At 43.8% G+C, this 17,585-nt stretch overlaps 1 protein-coding gene across 1 annotated transcript in view; it reads right to left on the reverse strand.

The window, feature by feature from the left end:
• The window catches only part of LOC134568657 (very-long-chain enoyl-CoA reductase-like), a 101,178-nt gene extending 84,310 nt beyond the window's left edge, over window positions 1-16,868 (reverse strand). The window contains exon 1 of the mRNA XM_063427309.1: window positions 16,606-16,868. Within this exon, the coding sequence (XP_063283379.1) occupies window positions 16,606-16,668 (63 nt within the window). The 5' untranslated portion in view covers window positions 16,669-16,868. The remainder of the gene's footprint in view (window positions 1-16,605) is intronic.
• Between the last annotated feature and the right edge of the window lie 717 nt (window positions 16,869-17,585).

A 17,585-nucleotide genomic window follows, 5' to 3' on the forward strand; every position in this document is an offset into this window, starting at 1 on the left:
TGTCACACATGTCATGTGTCCTTAAGGGGTTAAAGGAACACTATAGTCACCTAAATGACTTTAGTTAAATAAAGCAGTTTTAGTGTATAGATCATTCCCCTGCAATTTCACTGCTCAATTCACTGCTATTTAGGAGTTAAATCACTTTGTTTCTGTTTATGCAGCCCTACCCACACCTCCCCTGGCTATGATGGACAGAGCCTGCATGGAAAAAAAAAACTGGTTTCACTTTCAAACAGATGTAATTAACCTTAAATAATTGTATCTCAATCTCTAAATTGAACTTTAATCACATACAGGAGGCTCTTGCAGGGTCTAGCAAGCTATTAACATAGCAGGGGATAAGAAAATCTTAATTAAACAGAACTTGCAATAAAGAAAGCCTAAATAGGGCTCTCTTTACAGGAAGTGTTTATGGAAGGCTGTGCAAGTCACATGCAGGGAGGTGTGACTAGGGCTCATAAACAAAGGGATTTAACTCCTAAATGGCAGAGGATTGAGCAGTGAGGCTGCAGGGGCATGTTCTATACACCAAAACTGCTTCATTAAGCTAAAGTTGTTCAGGTGACTATAGTGTCCCTTTAAGGAGGACCTACAGGATGTATTTACCAAAGCTTTTTATGCATCATAAACAGATTTCATTGACAAAAAAATAACTCGCCACAATGTAGCAGTCCCATAGTTTTCTGAAGGAGGAATACTGAGCAAGCAGTTTTCAAACTGTCCTATTCCCTGTACAGCCAGGATTGTAAGGAGTGCTTAATACATTCTTATGACTGAAAGGTTGAATGCAAATTTTAAATGCACACATTTCTTGTTTTTAATTTTTATATTCTTTATTTTTTGTGTGCAGATGTACATTCACAGTGTAGCAAATACATATGCTATAAACATTACCAGGAACAATAGGCACGCAAGAGAAACATAAAATATCAAGAGAAACTGCACTTAAAAAAAAATATATATATATAAGCAGAGACCTATCTCCAAGTTAGGCTATGCGGGCTGAGTGGCATAATAGTATGAAAACAACAATAGGAAAAAGTGATATCAATAGAGGCGTGGCTTGACTGTAAATGGCTGCTTGAATTTTTGCTCCTTGAGACCCCACAACCAAAACAAGGTTATTGCCCCACTAGTAGCAGCACCTAGGGGAAATCTTCCAGGACTACTGGAGCGGGTAAGACCCCCAACCACAGAAAGGGCTCACAAACATCCTCCAGTGACGCCGGCGGATCTGGCGTCACTGAAAAAACTCAAGATACCCACTCTGAGCTCTGCATGTGGAGGACCTGGATAACCGCGCACGCCGCAACATCACGCTTCGCGACCTCCAAGCAGGGCCGGTGGTACCTGTAAGGTGGACTAGGCAGCCGCCTAGGGCGCCCAAGGGGCGCCGCCAGGAGCGCCGACCCCCTCATGCTGCAGCCGCCCGAGCGCTCTGTAGAGAGCCTCAGGCGGCTGCAGCTTTGCCCGGGCGCACCGCCAGGGCGCAGCATGAGGAGAGGGGCTGACAGGAGGTAAGCGCTCAGCGCTCCCTCCTGTCACTCCCTCACTGTAGCGTGGCCGAGCCCTGTATGGTCCGCGGGTACATCTGTCTCCTGTACCCGGCCGGACTAACAGGGAGGGGAGGGGAATAAATGGACAGGGAGGATGGGGGATAAATTGACAGGGAGGGTGGGGGGGAATAAATTGAAAGGGAGGGTGGGGGGAATAAATTGAAAGGGAGGGTGGGGGGAATAAATTGAAAGGGAGGGTGGGGGGAATAAATTGACAGGGAGGGTGAGGGGGAATAAATTGAAAGGGAGGGTGGGGGGAATAAATTGACAGGGAGGGTGGGGGGAATAAATTGACAGGGAGGGTGGGGGGGAATAAATTGAAATGGAGGGTGGGGGGAATAAATTGAAAGGTAGGGTGGGGGGAATAAATTGAAAGGGAGGGTGGGGGGAATAAATTGAAAGGTAGGGTGGGGGGAATAAATTGACAGGGAGGGTGGGGGGGAATAAATTGAAAGGGAGGGTGGAGGGAATGAATTGACAGGGAGGGTGGGGGGAATACATTGAAAGGGGGGGAATACATTGAAGGGGGGAATAAATTGAAAGGGAGGGGAAAGAAATTGAGAGGGGGAATTGACAGGGTTGGGAGGGGGAATGAGAGTGGGGAGAGGAGAAGAGAGTGACAACGGGGGAGACGAGAGTGACAAGGGAGGGGGGAGAAGAGAGGGACAAGCAGGGGAGAAGAGAGTGACAAGGGAGTGGGGGGAGAAGAGATGGACAAGGGGGGGAAGAGAGTGACAAGGGAGGGAGAGGGGGAGAAGAGAGTGACAAGGGAGGGGGGAGAGATTGACGTCCATCACACGCACACAGAAAAACACACAATGCATTACACACACAGACACACACACACACAAGCAATGCAACCCTTACACGCAATGAATTCCTTACACACACTCAATGCACCCTTTACAGACACACACACTGCATCCCGTACATACACAGAAACACACCTTGCAGCCCTTACACATACAAACACAGATTCACACAATTCCTTACACACATATCGGGACACCCCCTACTCCACCTCCTGTGAACAAACTCATTGGTGGAACATGAAGGTGGACCATGGGACCCAGACCTTGAGCTGTGTAAAGGGCGTTAAAAAAATGGAGCTGCTTCCCGTTCTCCCAGAACATTGATTTTTGTGACCACAATTACAAACAGCCTCCAGAGAGCCTGTTCTACACCAGACCAGTGGAGCCAGACTGCAGCTAGAGCCCATCATCATCCTCATCTGGTTGTAAGTAGGCAATCTAGTATATTATTTGTGGCACTAATCTCTAATTTACCTCACATTAAAGAAACACTATAGTCCCCAGAACCACTTGAGCTTAATGTAGTGGTTCTGGTGTCTATAGCCTGTCCCTGCAGGCCTTTTAATGTAAACACGGCGGCACTGCAGCACTTGCGTTAGTTAACATGGCAGATCATATGGGTGGGACATTGTGATGTCATATGGGGGGGGGGGGCGGCAAACTTTACTTTTGCCTAGGGCGGCAAAAATCCTTGCACCGGCCCTGCCTCCAAGAAGGTGAGGAAACCCCAGCCCAACTCCAAACCCATCTGAAAGGAATATTCCTGCTGATCCTGGGCCGGGATCCACCGGTCCCCATTGAATTTGTGCGAATGCACCACATCTTCCATCCAAAGGGCCCTCCTGATAGCCCCCCAAGGGATATAAGATGCTGGCTAATTTTGCATTGAAGGAGGAAATCTTTAGACAAGCCAGGGATTGCCCATCTATCACCTACCAAACATGCTCTCTGCAACTCTTCCCAGACCTATCCCCAGCTACTCTGGGGTATTGCAGAGCACTAAAACCGTTGACCAGAAAATTCGCTACCATTGGCAGATGCCAACAGGACTGCTGGTTTCCACCCAATCTGTTCCATTCTTGGTCCGCACGCATGGCGATTTTGTGGACCTGGGCCGCGAGCTACAATTGCCTGCAATTAACATGCGCTGGCCTGATGCACGCTACAAAACATCTCTCCCTGGTGTTGCACTTCCAAGACTCCGAAGGCAATCCTAGAGCTGATGAGTATTATGACATGACGAACTGCTTCCTCATGGGAAGGTTTATTACAGCAATACTTTGTTGATGGGGGAGGGCCTGATCCTCGGGAGACGGAAGGGGGACTATTATACACACGCACCCCACATGCACCACAAGACTCCATCGTGTCGCTGGGAAGGGGGGATTGCCATAAAACAAAACGTGATCCCCCGATGGACACTCCGTAACCGAGAGACCATCCTCCCTTAGGTGGCAACACGCCCCTACCTGGTCTGGGATCTTAACCTACACGCACACCCACATGGGGGAATACAGGGGATCGGGGCTGTTGTGCCTAATCATTAAATTCATGAAGCGCCAATAATCAATTACCCTAAGGTTTTTAAAGATTTTGGTGCGCACCAAAACCCTATTCGGGATGAGTGAATTGAGTATTTGAGGAAAGACACTGACATCAAGTACTTGTAACTAATCAATACAAACTTTATTGACTAACAAAGACTTAATTAATATTCATTCAGCTTAAAGGAACAGCTCAACGAAACAGCTTAATAAAAACAGCTTAAAGAAACAGCTCAATGTATACATTACCATAAAAGAGGCTTGCTGCACTCGACTGAGAGAACTTCTGGCAGTCAGGCTTGAAGGGGAACCTCTCTTACTGGGAAATCAGCAGAACCAGCAGTACGCGTCCATATTACAGGTGGGTAGTATTCCAAAAGAGTGCCAATAGTGAATAGTCTGTACTTTTCCACCAAATCTTTTTATCAGTGCATCCCAGCAAAGACCTTGTAAAAGCGTTGGATGGGACCTGCAGCTGGCCAGACTTTCCAGCCCCACTACAATGCCATGCCGGATCCGTGCAGTATATATCTCTTATCTAAAAGCTAGCTACGTTCTCATAACTATCTTGTGAAGCTATGCATGAGTTATTCTGGTGCTGTGTTTTATGGTTAGTAACATTTTCAGTGTACTGGCGCCATCTTGACTATCTATAATAGTTTGATTTGCTCAATAGTGATCAATCATTCTTAATTAATATGGAATATTATTATCACAGGGGCTCACCGCTGAGCCCAACCGAGTTGGGGGAATGTGGGGAATGCTGCATACCCGAGTGCAAAAAGAGCCGACTGCTGGTGCGAATGATAAACAAAAACAATATACATAGCCAAAATACGAAACACCGATTGCAAGGTATGCCACCTTCCAGACCAGATCGCAACAGTGATAAAAACATTATTACTCTTCCCTATACAGCCTGCCTTTCCCCCCACACATCCTACTACCCATCAACGCGACGCAAATATCCGCACTTACTTCTCACAATATGTGCACACGCACATCACAGCTGACTCGCGCGAGACCTTAGAGGCCCCTATCACAATGGAAGAATTAGCATCCGCAGTAAAACACACAGGGAAGACAGATAGAGCCCTGGGCCGGTCGGCCTGCCCTTGAAATATTACAAACTCTTTGCACCCACTGTATACCCACACATGTTTAATTCCACCACCACTGGCCATCACATCCTCACTCAAACGCAGGCGGCAAACATAATTATTTTACCAAAAGAGTGCAAAGACGCTGAGCAGTGTGCAAACTACAGGGAGTGCAGAATTATTAGGCAAGTTGTATTTTTGAGGATTAATTTTATTATTGAACAACAACCATGTTCTCAATGAACCCAAAAAACTCATTAATATCAAAGCTGAATATTTTTGGAAGTAGTTTTTAGTTTGTTTTTAGTTATAGCTATTTTAGGGGAATATCTGTGTGTGCAGGTGACTATTACTGTGCATAATTATTAGGCAACTTAACAAAAAACAAATATATACCCATTTCAATTATTTATTTTTACCAGTGAAACCAAAATAACATCTCAACATTCACAAATATACATTTCTGACATTCAAAAACATAACAAAAACAAATCAGTGACCAATATAGCCACCTTTCTTTGCAAGGACACTCAAAAGCCTGCCATCCATGGATTCTGTCAGTGTTTTCATCTGTTCACCATCAACATTGCGTGCAGCAGCAACCACAGCCTCCCAGACACTGTTCAGAGAGGTGTACTGTTTTCCCTCCTTGTAAATCTCACATTTGATGATGGACCACAGGTTCTCAATGGGGTTCAGATCAGGTGAACAAGGAGGCCATGTCATTAGATTTTCTTCTTTTATACCCTTTCTTGCCAGCCACGCTGTGGAGTACTTGGACACGTGTGATGGAGCATTGTCCTGCATGAAAATCATGTTTTTCTTGAAGGATGCAGACTTCTTCCTGTACCACTGCTTGAAGAAGGTGTCTTCCAGAAACTGGGAGTTGAACTTGACTCCATCCTCAACCCGAAAAGGCCCCACAAGCTCATCTTTGATGATACCAGCCCAAACCAGTACTCCACCTCCACCTTGCTGGCGTCTGAGTCGGACTGGAGCTCTCTGCCCTTTACCAATCCATCCATCTGGCCCATCAAGACTCACTCTCATTTCATCAGTCCATAAAACCTTAGAAAAATCAGTCTTGAGATATTTCTTGGCCCAGTCTTGACGTTTCAGCTTGTGTGTCTTGTTCAGTGGTGGTCGTCTTTCAGCCTTTCTTACCTTGGCCATGTCTCTGAGTATTGCACACCTTGTGCTTTCGGGCACTCCAGTGATGTTGCAGCTCTGAAATATGGCCAAACTGGTGGAAAGTGGCATCTTGGCAGCTGCACGCTTGACTTTTCTCAGTTCATGGGCAGTTATTTTGCGCCTTGGTTTCTCCACACGCTTCTTGCGACCCTGTTGACTATTTTGAATGAAACACTTGATTGTTCGATGATCACGCTTCAGAAGCTTTGCAATTTTAAGAGTGCTGCATCCCTCTGCAAGATATCTCACTATTTTTGACTTTTCTGAGCCTGTCAAGTCCTTCTTTTGACCCATTTTGCCAAAGGAAAGGAAGTTGCCTAATAATTATGCACACCTGATATAGGGTGTTGATGTCATTAGACCACACCCCTTCTCATTACAGAGATGCACATCACCTAATATGCTTAATTGGTAGTAGGCTTTCGAGCCTATACAGCTTGGAGTAAGACAACATGCATAAAGAGGATGATGTGGTCAAAATACTCATTTGCCTAATAATTCTGCACACAGTGTATCGCCCCCATCTCATTACTAAACTGTGATCTAAAACTGTTTGCAAAAATTCTGGTGAATAGACTAGGGCCCCATCTCCCCCGGCTTGTGTTCGCAGACCAGGTAGGGTTCATCCCACATAGGGAGACACGAGATAACATCGCAAGAGTCCTGTCCCTGATACACCAAGCACAGCGCTAGACGTGGAGAAGGCCTTCTACAGGGTGGCTTGGGACTTCTTATTTGCCAGACTAGAGGAGTTAGGGATTGGACAACACAAGCGACAATGGATACAGGCCCTATACTCATCACCTACCGCACGGATATGAGTCAATAGGGTTTACACAGAGACATTCCCTATACGTAACAGAACAAGACAGGGATGCCACCTTTCACCGCTGCTCTTTGTCCTTGCCCTTGAACCATTACTGCAGGAATTGCGGACAAATCCTGATATCACAGGGATGATTCTGGAAGATGTCCACCATAAAGGCATATGCCGACGATGGGCTGTTCTTTGTATCGAACCCATATGTATTGCTCCCAAACATAATGGCGGAATTCAAACAGTATGGAAACCTATACAACCTCAAAATTAACTTCACCAAATCTATGATACTGAACGTGAGCACCCCGCAACGGCTCACAGACCTGGTCGGTCAGAGTTTCCCTTTCAAATGGAGTGAGTCGGCAATCAAATACCACGGCATGTGGCTCACTGCGGATCATTTGTACCACGCTAATTTTTTATTTTTTTTATAATAATCTTTATTGTAAGGGTAATACCCTTTCTTTTCTCTTTTTTTTTTCATACAAAAAAGACAATACATTACATTACAAAAATTACATACAAATTTAACCAAGACAGACAGTACTCTAACTTACAAGTCTACATTAACAAGACAATGCAGCAAAAGAGAGGGGGGGGGGGACATATCGGGTAAGAGTGTGTATCTTATAGTTTATATTGTCCAAGGCATGAACAGACGGACACAAATTCATTTTTGGTTGATGTACAAATTATAATTTGATAAACCCAATGTTTTAGGAACACTCTTTGTTCACCAACTCCCAACATTTCATCCAAACAGTTGTATTTCTACTTAGTTTTTGTTTACTCAGTAATAGTTCCATTTTTATTTGAAACTTAAGCTGAGCTCTAACCTGCTCCCAAGGAACGTCCCTATCAATTTTCCATCCTCTGGCAATCACTATTTTGGCTGCTGAAAAAAGGTGCATAAGAATAATTTTCACCTCATGCGCCATTGCTGGCCAGTTTAGATGGAGTAGGACGACTTCTGGGGAGAGCTTCAGCCTAAGGTTCAAAGCTGCAGACACAAACCTATGTATGTTACTCCACAAGTTGTTCAATTTGCTACATTCCCACCAAATGTGCTTAAAAGTGCCAGTGGCTATGCTGCATCTCCAACATAAAGGATTTATTGAGGGATACATTTTATTTAATTTATCTGGGACTAAATACCATCTGTTTAAAACCTTAAAATGGGTTTCTAATAAATTTAACGAATGGATGTACCACGCTAATTTTACACCCCTACTGAACACAATCCAAAAAAGCTTGGCAGAATGGGTGTTACCACACTTCTCCTGGCTGGGCCGAGTGGCCATCATAAAAATGAACATATTGCAGAGAATTCTGTACCTTTTTCCCAATTATAGTTCCTACAGCTTTCTTTGCATCACTACTCACCCTCCTAATTAAATGTATCTGGAAGGGCAAATGACCCAGACAGAAGGTCTCCCAGATGACACTCCCTAAGACTAGGGGTGGGCTGGCCATCCTCGAACTTAAGTTATATTACCAGGCAAGATACTTACTCCGAGTAGTGGAGTGGGCAAAGGTGGGAGTACGCAGGTCTTGGAAAGACATTGAGACTTTAGAAGATAAACCCTGACTTAGACGGCAAGTGCTGGAGGTGCAACGGGTCACCGGGCTCCCTCATTTACATTTGGTGAGAGTGCCTGATCATAGCAAGGTTTTGGAGACGCGTTGCCTCAATTCACTGACAAACCACCATCTTTCCATCCAGCTATTTACTTTCTCCACCACACAACAACACCCACATCTCAATACAAACGATCTTTTGCAAATCTGACTATTTGCATTCTTTCAGTAGCCAAACATCTTATACCCCTGCATTGGAAAAGGGACATAATGCCACCAATGTCACTTTGGTTTGCAAGGATGTAGGAACTGAGGGCATTGGAGGACTTATGGTTCACCGCACAGGACAGGACACAGGCTTATGCAGACATCTGGACACCATGGCTAATCACGGTCCTGACCCCCGAATTTCACGACCAACACATCAAGGAACCAGCTGCAATATAAAGTTAAGCACCAAATGACAGGTTTGCTCGCCTGCATAGACCCCTGACCCTGGGGGGAGGCAGGAGCCTTGCCACAAAAGAGTAGGGACACTGGGCTTCCCTATCCCTTGCCCCCCTCCCCCTTTTTTTCCCCTTCCCCTCCATCACATTCCCACTCTCCCTTCCCTTTCCTCCCTGACCTCAACCCAACCCAGATCAACCAAGTTTTGGAACTGGATGGCATGCACGATAGATTCTACATGACTGATGCCGTGGGCTTCCACGTTCCATAACCCCATAAGCACCCCTACTGAGAAAGCAGGAGAATGGAGGTAAAGGGGAAGGAACCAGACCACACATATCACGAGTAGGGACCATACTTCCAGGGGAAAGGTGGACACGGTACATACACAGGCTCCGGCCTTGATAGGCAAGCTGTCAGTACTGATTTTGGTTGTTGTATTGTAATGCTACTACCACAGAGCGAGTCTCATTGCTACATGCTTGTTATTTTCCATGACGAAAAACAAAACAAAAACCCTTAATAAGAAAGATATTTACAAAAAAGAGCAATAGCAATAATGCTATGTGTCAAGTTATACGCTCACCTTATGAGGTTGGGTTAAAATACTAAAGCCAAAGATGGCATTAAACTGGTATTTCTTATTCATTTCAGTATTTTGAGACAAGTGGATTTGTATATAAGATTATGCTCAAGGGCTACAAAAAAGGTAAAAGGAACACCAACGTGGTGATAGTTGTACTCTGCTTAGTAAGAATCGTATGTCAGTGTTCTACACAGGTTAAGCTTGAAATGATGTACTAGAAACCCAAATTATCTGTGGCACCTAGCTTGCGATAACATAACATAACATGCTTATAACGAGAGGATGGCAAGCTTAAGCCTAGAGTAACCTCACATACATGAAGCCTAATGCCAGTAATTCAGTCTTTGCCCAAGTTAAATCTCCAACCTCCGAGAGTTAAAGAAATTCCCAGTGATCTGGAATAGCCCACTCTGCTGGTCCCAAGCCGGTGCAAGGTTTCTATGCCATTCTCGCTTGTCAGGTTGCTCACTGCACCTTGAACCAACGGATCTGATGTAGTGTGATGTTGAGGTTGTCTACTCTGGGAGTGTGGGATAAACACCGGGGTTTGACCTTCTGCAGACTTTGGTCTAAGAGTGCAAGAGTGATAAGCCACCACCTTGGTGTCCAGGTGAGTGTGCAGAGGACGGGGGATTTTCCTCTTGAGCTTCAATCTTGGTAGCCTGAGTTTTGATCGCATGGGTAAGCAACGCTGGGATTGCTGGTTGACATGAGGTGAGTGGCATGGTGTGGTGTGCTGTTTTGCTGCCTGCTTTCCACATATAGGGTCTGTTTAACAGCTAGTTTTAACCAGAATTCAGCAAATATTTTGTCCAGCCATTGCACAGTATTTTCCAGCAGACCTTGGTGGCTGAGGCCCTTTGTGTGTCTGCCATCTTGATTTTGTAGAGAGGTAGGCCTTGTAGTAAAAGAGTGCCAGCAAGTTCCCATTATCACCCTTGAGAGGAATCGGTAGCCAGAGAGCTGGTGCCGGGATAACCCTCACCGGCAGGGCCCCCTACTGCTCCTATGTGCACCTGCAGGATTATTGGTGGGGAGATCGGCCGCTTCTCTCAAGCTGCATCTACAAGTAGGCCTCAGAGACACCTGTGAGTGCACCTGCAAGTAGAAGCCCAACCTCCCTTCTTCCCAAATTCAGCAATCGGGAGCAGGGCAGGCATTAGCAGCAAGATGAGCTATCACTTATCTCACTTCTCGTAACCGCAAACACGCACATGCTTGGTATTGTGTTCAGTAATCCAAGAATGCTTCTCTATGAGCATTTTCTTGGACCACGGAAGTAAAGAGGATGAAGAGAAGTGACATTGGAGAAGGCAGGAACGCGAGCTGTTGCTAAATTCTAGGTATGTTTTAATTATTTTAGTACAACTTTTTTTTTTACAAAAACAAGGGGGGGGGGGGGCTTGGTGCAAAATTCCCAATAGGCACATATACTTAAAATAAAATATTCAAAAAAAAAGTGTTGAAGTAACCCTTTAACTACAATATTAGGTTAATAGAGATGAAAAAAATCCAGAAAAAAATGCTTCATTTACAGTTTGGCTATTTTTGCCTCAATTTTAACATTTGTAAAATATTTAATATTTTTACAGATGTTTAACATTTTACAGTTTGAATTCACTAAAACTACTTTGCACTTCTATGGCATAATGCATAAATCTCAAGTGCACTCTTTAATTATTGCCTGGAATGACTCTTTTTTAAGGCACAGAGTTAAAATGTCTGTTAAAGGTCACACACAATGCTTATAGAACAAGGGGCTTACTGCTGGCATTGGGGCAGTCTCAGTGTTATGGCCCACTAACAGCCTCAAAGCAGATAATCCTGCAGCTGCTGAAGAGATTATTGGAAAGTGTACGTCAGTCAGTCTTTTATGGCAAGAAATGACAATAGAATCCTGGTTTTAAAGTGTGCCTGTCATCCTCAAATGTACAAAAACCCTGCTGCTTTCAGATAAGTAATATAATTAAAGGTACAACTAGACCATTCCATATCAGTGCTGTGGTCCTGTCGTTTTAACCTGTAATGGAAAACATTGCAGGTTTTTTTTTTTAGACAATGTAATGTTTACATTGCAGAATTAAATCCACCTCTAGTGGTTGTCTTCCTGAGAGCCGACCAAATAATAATCGGTCATGTGACACGGAAGCTTATAGGAAACCAATGAACATAATGATTTATTATGGAGAAGTTTGGGTGTGCACGTAGTGCTTGCCAAGCATTCGCATCAGGTCCCCAATTCTCCTCTATGAAGAGCATTAAATTGGACAATCGCCGGAAGACGCCATGACATTGCATGAGGAGGCGAGGTGAACAGCGCAGAGGGAGTCTCGGCACTGGAAAAAGGTGAGTAAAACACTTAATTTTATTATTATTTTTTTTTTTTTAAAGAAGTGGCCCGTGTCTAACTAGGGACAAGAGAGGACTGTATTCCATAAGCTATAGTTTTCCTTTAAATATATATTTATGTTGAATTGCTGGTGGTTTATGACCTATGCACCTCAAAAGCCACATGACTCAATACCATAATTTTAAGAATACAGCCAAGAAGGGGACCCAAGGAAAGCATCATCCTTTATCTTGTTTTGATCATAATGTGTCAACTTGAATCATTTCTATTGCCGGGTGGTCTTTAAAAAGCTGCTTTAAGAGGCACTCCACACGTTAGATTCAATGTGGGTTAGGTTACAGTTAAAGGAACACTGTAGCATCAGGAATACCAATGTATTCCTAACGCTATAGTGTATGAGGTGTGTCCCCTTCCCTATTGGGGTTGTGAAAGGTGAGTATTACTTAACTTTAAGCCCTCACCGCACTGCTGTCCTCCCTGCCGCTCCACCTCTTTGGCTGAGATCATCAATGTTGATGCTCTCAGCCAATTCAATTGTTCCCCATAGTGCACGTGCATGGTAAAGCGCCCGTCTCTGCACCAATCAAATAATGTTCTAGGAGCAGCATTGATCTATAATAAAGTTTTTCTCAGTATAGCAGAGAAAATGCCTCTAATTGTCTTCATGATAGGCAGTAGAGGCATGTTTATCCTGCAATGAACCGTCAATACAGAACGGTTTACATTAAAGGATTCAGAAGGCAAGGGTATATCGGACAGCATTAGTACACCAAATTGGGGTGTGGGAATTGCATGAATACATGACTCTTCGATCTTTTAGGCTGAGAGTTTATTCATCTTTTTTAGTTGTTAAAAAAATAAATAAATAAAAAATGGGTTTACCTCATAAGTCTCCCTCTCAACAAAAAATATTTCCCCTTTTATTAAAAGATTCTGTTCTACATGATGTAATAACTTTCAATCAAAATAGACATCCTGGCTGAACTGCGAAAGCAGTACTTCTAACATGTGTGGGCAACCTTCAGCACTCCGGATGTTGTGGACTACATTTCCCATAAGTCTTACTGGGGTGCGGTTTTCTACCCCCGAGTTAGAAAGAGACACTCAGCAGTGCTACAACAAGTAAAAGAGGCACTCTAAGCAACAAGGTAGTGGTTATCAGCTGTGTAATTATCACAGGTGCAGCTGGAGTGGCTGCACCGGGGCCGGCACACTGGGGGGTGCATCGGGTGATACTACGTGCATATGCCACCCAATGATATTTCTGAACCGAGTACCGATAAGGCGCAGTGACTCTTTAACAGCGCAAACAGGCCCTGTAATATCACTGATGCTGGGAGGTGGTGAGTGCCTGTCACTTTCTCCCAGATACAGCAAGAGAGCCACACAGTAGGCAGAGAGCAGGCTGGAAGGAGAGAAGCAAGGACAGTGCCAGCTCCAGACCCACACTCCTATCAGACACAGCCAGCACCAGGACCCAAAATAAGTTACCGTCCTCCACATAAACAGTATGTTAACAGTTGGGTAAAAATATAAAACGTATTACATGTATGTGTGTGTGTGTCAGTATGTGTATCTGTGTGTATATCTGTGTGTGAGTGTCTATGTGTCAGTTTGTGCATCTGTGTCTATATCTGTGTGTGAGTGTCTATGTGTCAGTTTGTGCATTTGTGTGTGAGTGCCTATGTGTCAGTATGTGCATGTTTGTGTGTCTGTGTGAGCATCAATGATCACATATGCATGAGTCAAAGTGTGTATCTGTGTATATGTGTCTGTGTGTGTATATGTGTCAGTGTGTGTATCTATGTGTGTGTCAGTGTGTTTATATGTGTATCAGTATGTATGTATGTATTTATTTGTGTGTGTATATCTGTGTGTGTATGTGTGAATGTGTATGTGTATCTGTGAAATGATGTATGGATATATGTGGCAGTGTATGTGTATGTGTGCATATATCCCAGCAAGCCAACGCCAACACTACATGCAAACACACCCAAGCAATCAAGCACAAATATTACAAACACACCCCTGTATTAAGATGCCAAAATGTAAAAGCTAACACTACATACAAACACACACACATCGGACACGTTTTGCTAATATTACTGTCCACAGTACTGGTTTAATAACCGATATGCAGCCATATTGTCACAGTGATTTCGGCTCACATTGTTACTTACTACCAGCCTCGGTTGCATGGAATCTTTGAATGCAGCCGCGTTCTAAAATTCATTACCTATAACCACTGGGTGCATATGCTACTCCTATACGAATAGCACACGCTGCGTATTGATCTGTATTGGTTTTTTCTTTTGTCCTTTTTCTTTTTTCTCTTCCTATCCAATCAAGACTTTGTTTCTATGTGTTCAAGGATGCAGTCAGGTTCTTCTGCGTCCAAACACTCATATTTACGTATAAATTACCGGATTGAAATGGTATCATTGGATTTGACCAAGTTTTTCTATGCACATTTACTTCTGTTCCATGTCACTTAGGACCTCTGCGCAGGTTTCTTGATGTGATATACTATTGCTTTTCATAACTCTGCTCGACCTCTGCGTTGGCAAACATTACTCCGCAGTTGTGATTTGCTATTTGACAGCTCTTTCTACATACAAACAAAAAAGCATTTAACACAAGCACACATTCACACGCAAACACTACATAGAAGTACACCACTGCATTCCAGTGGCAATAGTACACCCCTACATGCAAACACCTTCTCCATACAAAAACACGATTACATTCAAACGCACAAACACTGCACATAAATACAACCCTGCAAGAATGGGCAAATAGTTGATCCCCAGCTGGCATAGCATTGTGTGAATTGTACAACGGATGGGGACCTACATTTTAACCACCCTTGCACTGTGGAGATCCCAAAATTCTTCCACCAGGCCCTCACTACATTAGTTGTGCCGGCGGTGGCTATGTTGCCTGGGGCTTACTTCTCAACATTGGGAGGAGTGAAATCAGGACAAAGGATACAAAGGCCTGAGATCACTCTGCACAGTGTATTGTATATGTATTAGCTTTGCTGGACAGAAACAATTTCCTTGGTTTTCCCTAGAAATGGGACAGCACCAGGACAATTTAAGCAGCATAAATACTACATCGCACCGTGGTGGTTTTAAAGTGTGTGAATTGTACAACGGATTGGGACCTACATTTTAACCACCCTTGCACTGTGGAGATCCCAAAATTCTTCCACCAGGCCCTCACTACATTAGTTGTGCCGGCGGTGGCTATGTTGCCTGGGGCTTACTTCTCAACATTGGGAGGAGTGAAATCAGGACAAAGGATACAAAGGCCTGAGATCACTCTGCACAGTGTATTGTATATGTATTAGCTTTGCTGGACAGAAACAATTTCCTTGGTTTTCCCTAGAAATGGGACAGCACCAGGACAATTTAAGCAGCATAAATACTACATCGCACCGTGGTGGTTTTAAAGTGCCCTTTTAAGTGATCATCATGATTTTGGACAGAACAGAGCTCACTTTAGAATCTGCAAAGAATGGATTTTTGTAACCAATGCAGGGACTTCAGATATTAGCATCTTTTAAAAAATATGTATTTGTTTAATTTTGTATTTCTTTTTGCACAGTTTTTACTAAAGCTTAGAGTAAATAAACTAGAAATAGTGAGGAGAGATGGATATGTGCAATAATACAACATGTATATAATATACAGGGTAATTCACTACAGTGAGAAAAACCATGAATGTAAACAAATAAAGATAAGAATATAGTCTATCACAATTAATCCATTCACATCAGATCGGCTAAACAAGTTATGGGATTGTATTTCTTAACATAATCTGTTTGGCATGTGTGCATTTTAGTTTTATTAAATTAAGCTACTTCGCCTATTTAATAATCAATATAAATAAGTCATTATCCTTACTGTACAGCCAGAGTCTGCAGGCAGTAAATAAGCCCTGATAGGTCTGTTCTATAAGCAGTTACATGACAACCTACTTGAAACATTTTGGTCAAGATCTCAAAACCATGAAAATCGGTTGTTGGTTTACCAAAACTAATTTTTAAGTGAAAAAAAAAAAAAAGAAAAAGTGTAAATAATGGCAATCCATGAATCATGTCCTAAAGCCTGCATTCTGTCTATGACAAAGTATAGACATTCAGTTTTGAACAAGTTTTCTGCCCAATAGAATGCCAGGGATACAATGTGTCATTTAAAAACTGCACTCTTTGTAGCAGTTTGAAAGTAAATGATAAATGCAAGCATTGCAGGATTAACCATTTAAATGCAAGTAGCTACATCTGAGGCACTAGGAAAGTAGGGGCAGGCTGACTTCACACAGATACAAACTAACATAATCCATGTTATTAAATGCATGATTACTATGTGAGCTAAGGAAAAGTACATATAGCACAGTTCAATTTCATTCGACTTGGAGGGGTGGCTAGAAGGTAGCTCTCCAAATGCTGTGGAACTACAACTATCACGATGCTTTGATGAAACAAAGCATCATGGGAGTTGGAGTTGTACAACGGATGGGGAGAACCTTTTGTTCCTTTTCCACGTATAGTAATATGTTAGGTTTTGTAAAAATAAATAATAATAATAATAACAATAAATACACAGTCAATTACCTCAAAGAAACTGAGTCTGCTGCTCATCTTGGTTCTGTGGGGATGTCCTCTCCAGGAAGCCATTCCAAGCACGCTGTATGCAGAGCAGCAGGCAGGAAGAGCAGCCAATCCGGGCAGCAGGGCAGGGGGATCTGCCACAGCAAAGCCTGCGGTTATATAGCAACCTCGTGTTCTTATTCTGAGTCAGGAATAAGCAGCACTGCACTCCCCATCCCGAGAGATAGATAGCACAGCTTATCACAGCCTGCTATGGGCAGCAATGAGCCCAGCTCTAGGGGCAGGTGTAGGGAAACTTGCCACATGAACTGCACTGCAACTCCCAGCATCCCAGCCTGACATCAATACAGCACAGCTCTAGAAGCAGGTGTAGGGAAACTTGGCACCTGAACTGCACTGCAACTCCCAGCATCCCAGCCTGGCACAAATACAGCACAGCTCTAGAGGTAGGGAATCTTGACACATGAACTGCACTGCAACACCCAGCATTCCAGCCTGATATCAATATAGCACAGCTCTAGAGGCATGGTTAGGAAACCGTGGCACATGAACTGCACTGCAACTCCCAGCATTCCAGCCTGATATCAATACAGCACAGCTCTAGAGGCATGGTTAGGAAACCTTGGCTCCTGAACTGCACTGCAATTCCCAGCATCTCCGTTTGGCATTAATGAAGCAAAGCTCTAGTGGCAGGGGTATGGAACCTGGCACTAATACAGACCAATTTTAGGGAGGCAGTTAACCCTGGCACCTGAACTGCACTGCACCTCCTAGCATCCCAACCTGGCACTAATACATAGTTCTTGGGGCACGGGTATGGAACCTTGGCACCTGAACTGCACTGCAACTCCCAGCATCCCAGCCTGGCACCAATACAGCACAGTTCTACGGGCATGGGTAGGGACCTATGCATCTGAACTGCACTGCAACTCCCGGCATCCCAGCCTGGCACTAATACAGCACAGTTTTAGGGGGGCATTTAG

Source organism: Pelobates fuscus, chromosome 7 (assembly GCF_036172605.1).
Source record: "Pelobates fuscus isolate aPelFus1 chromosome 7, aPelFus1.pri, whole genome shotgun sequence".
NCBI lineage: Eukaryota > Metazoa > Chordata > Amphibia > Anura > Pelobatidae > Pelobates > Pelobates fuscus.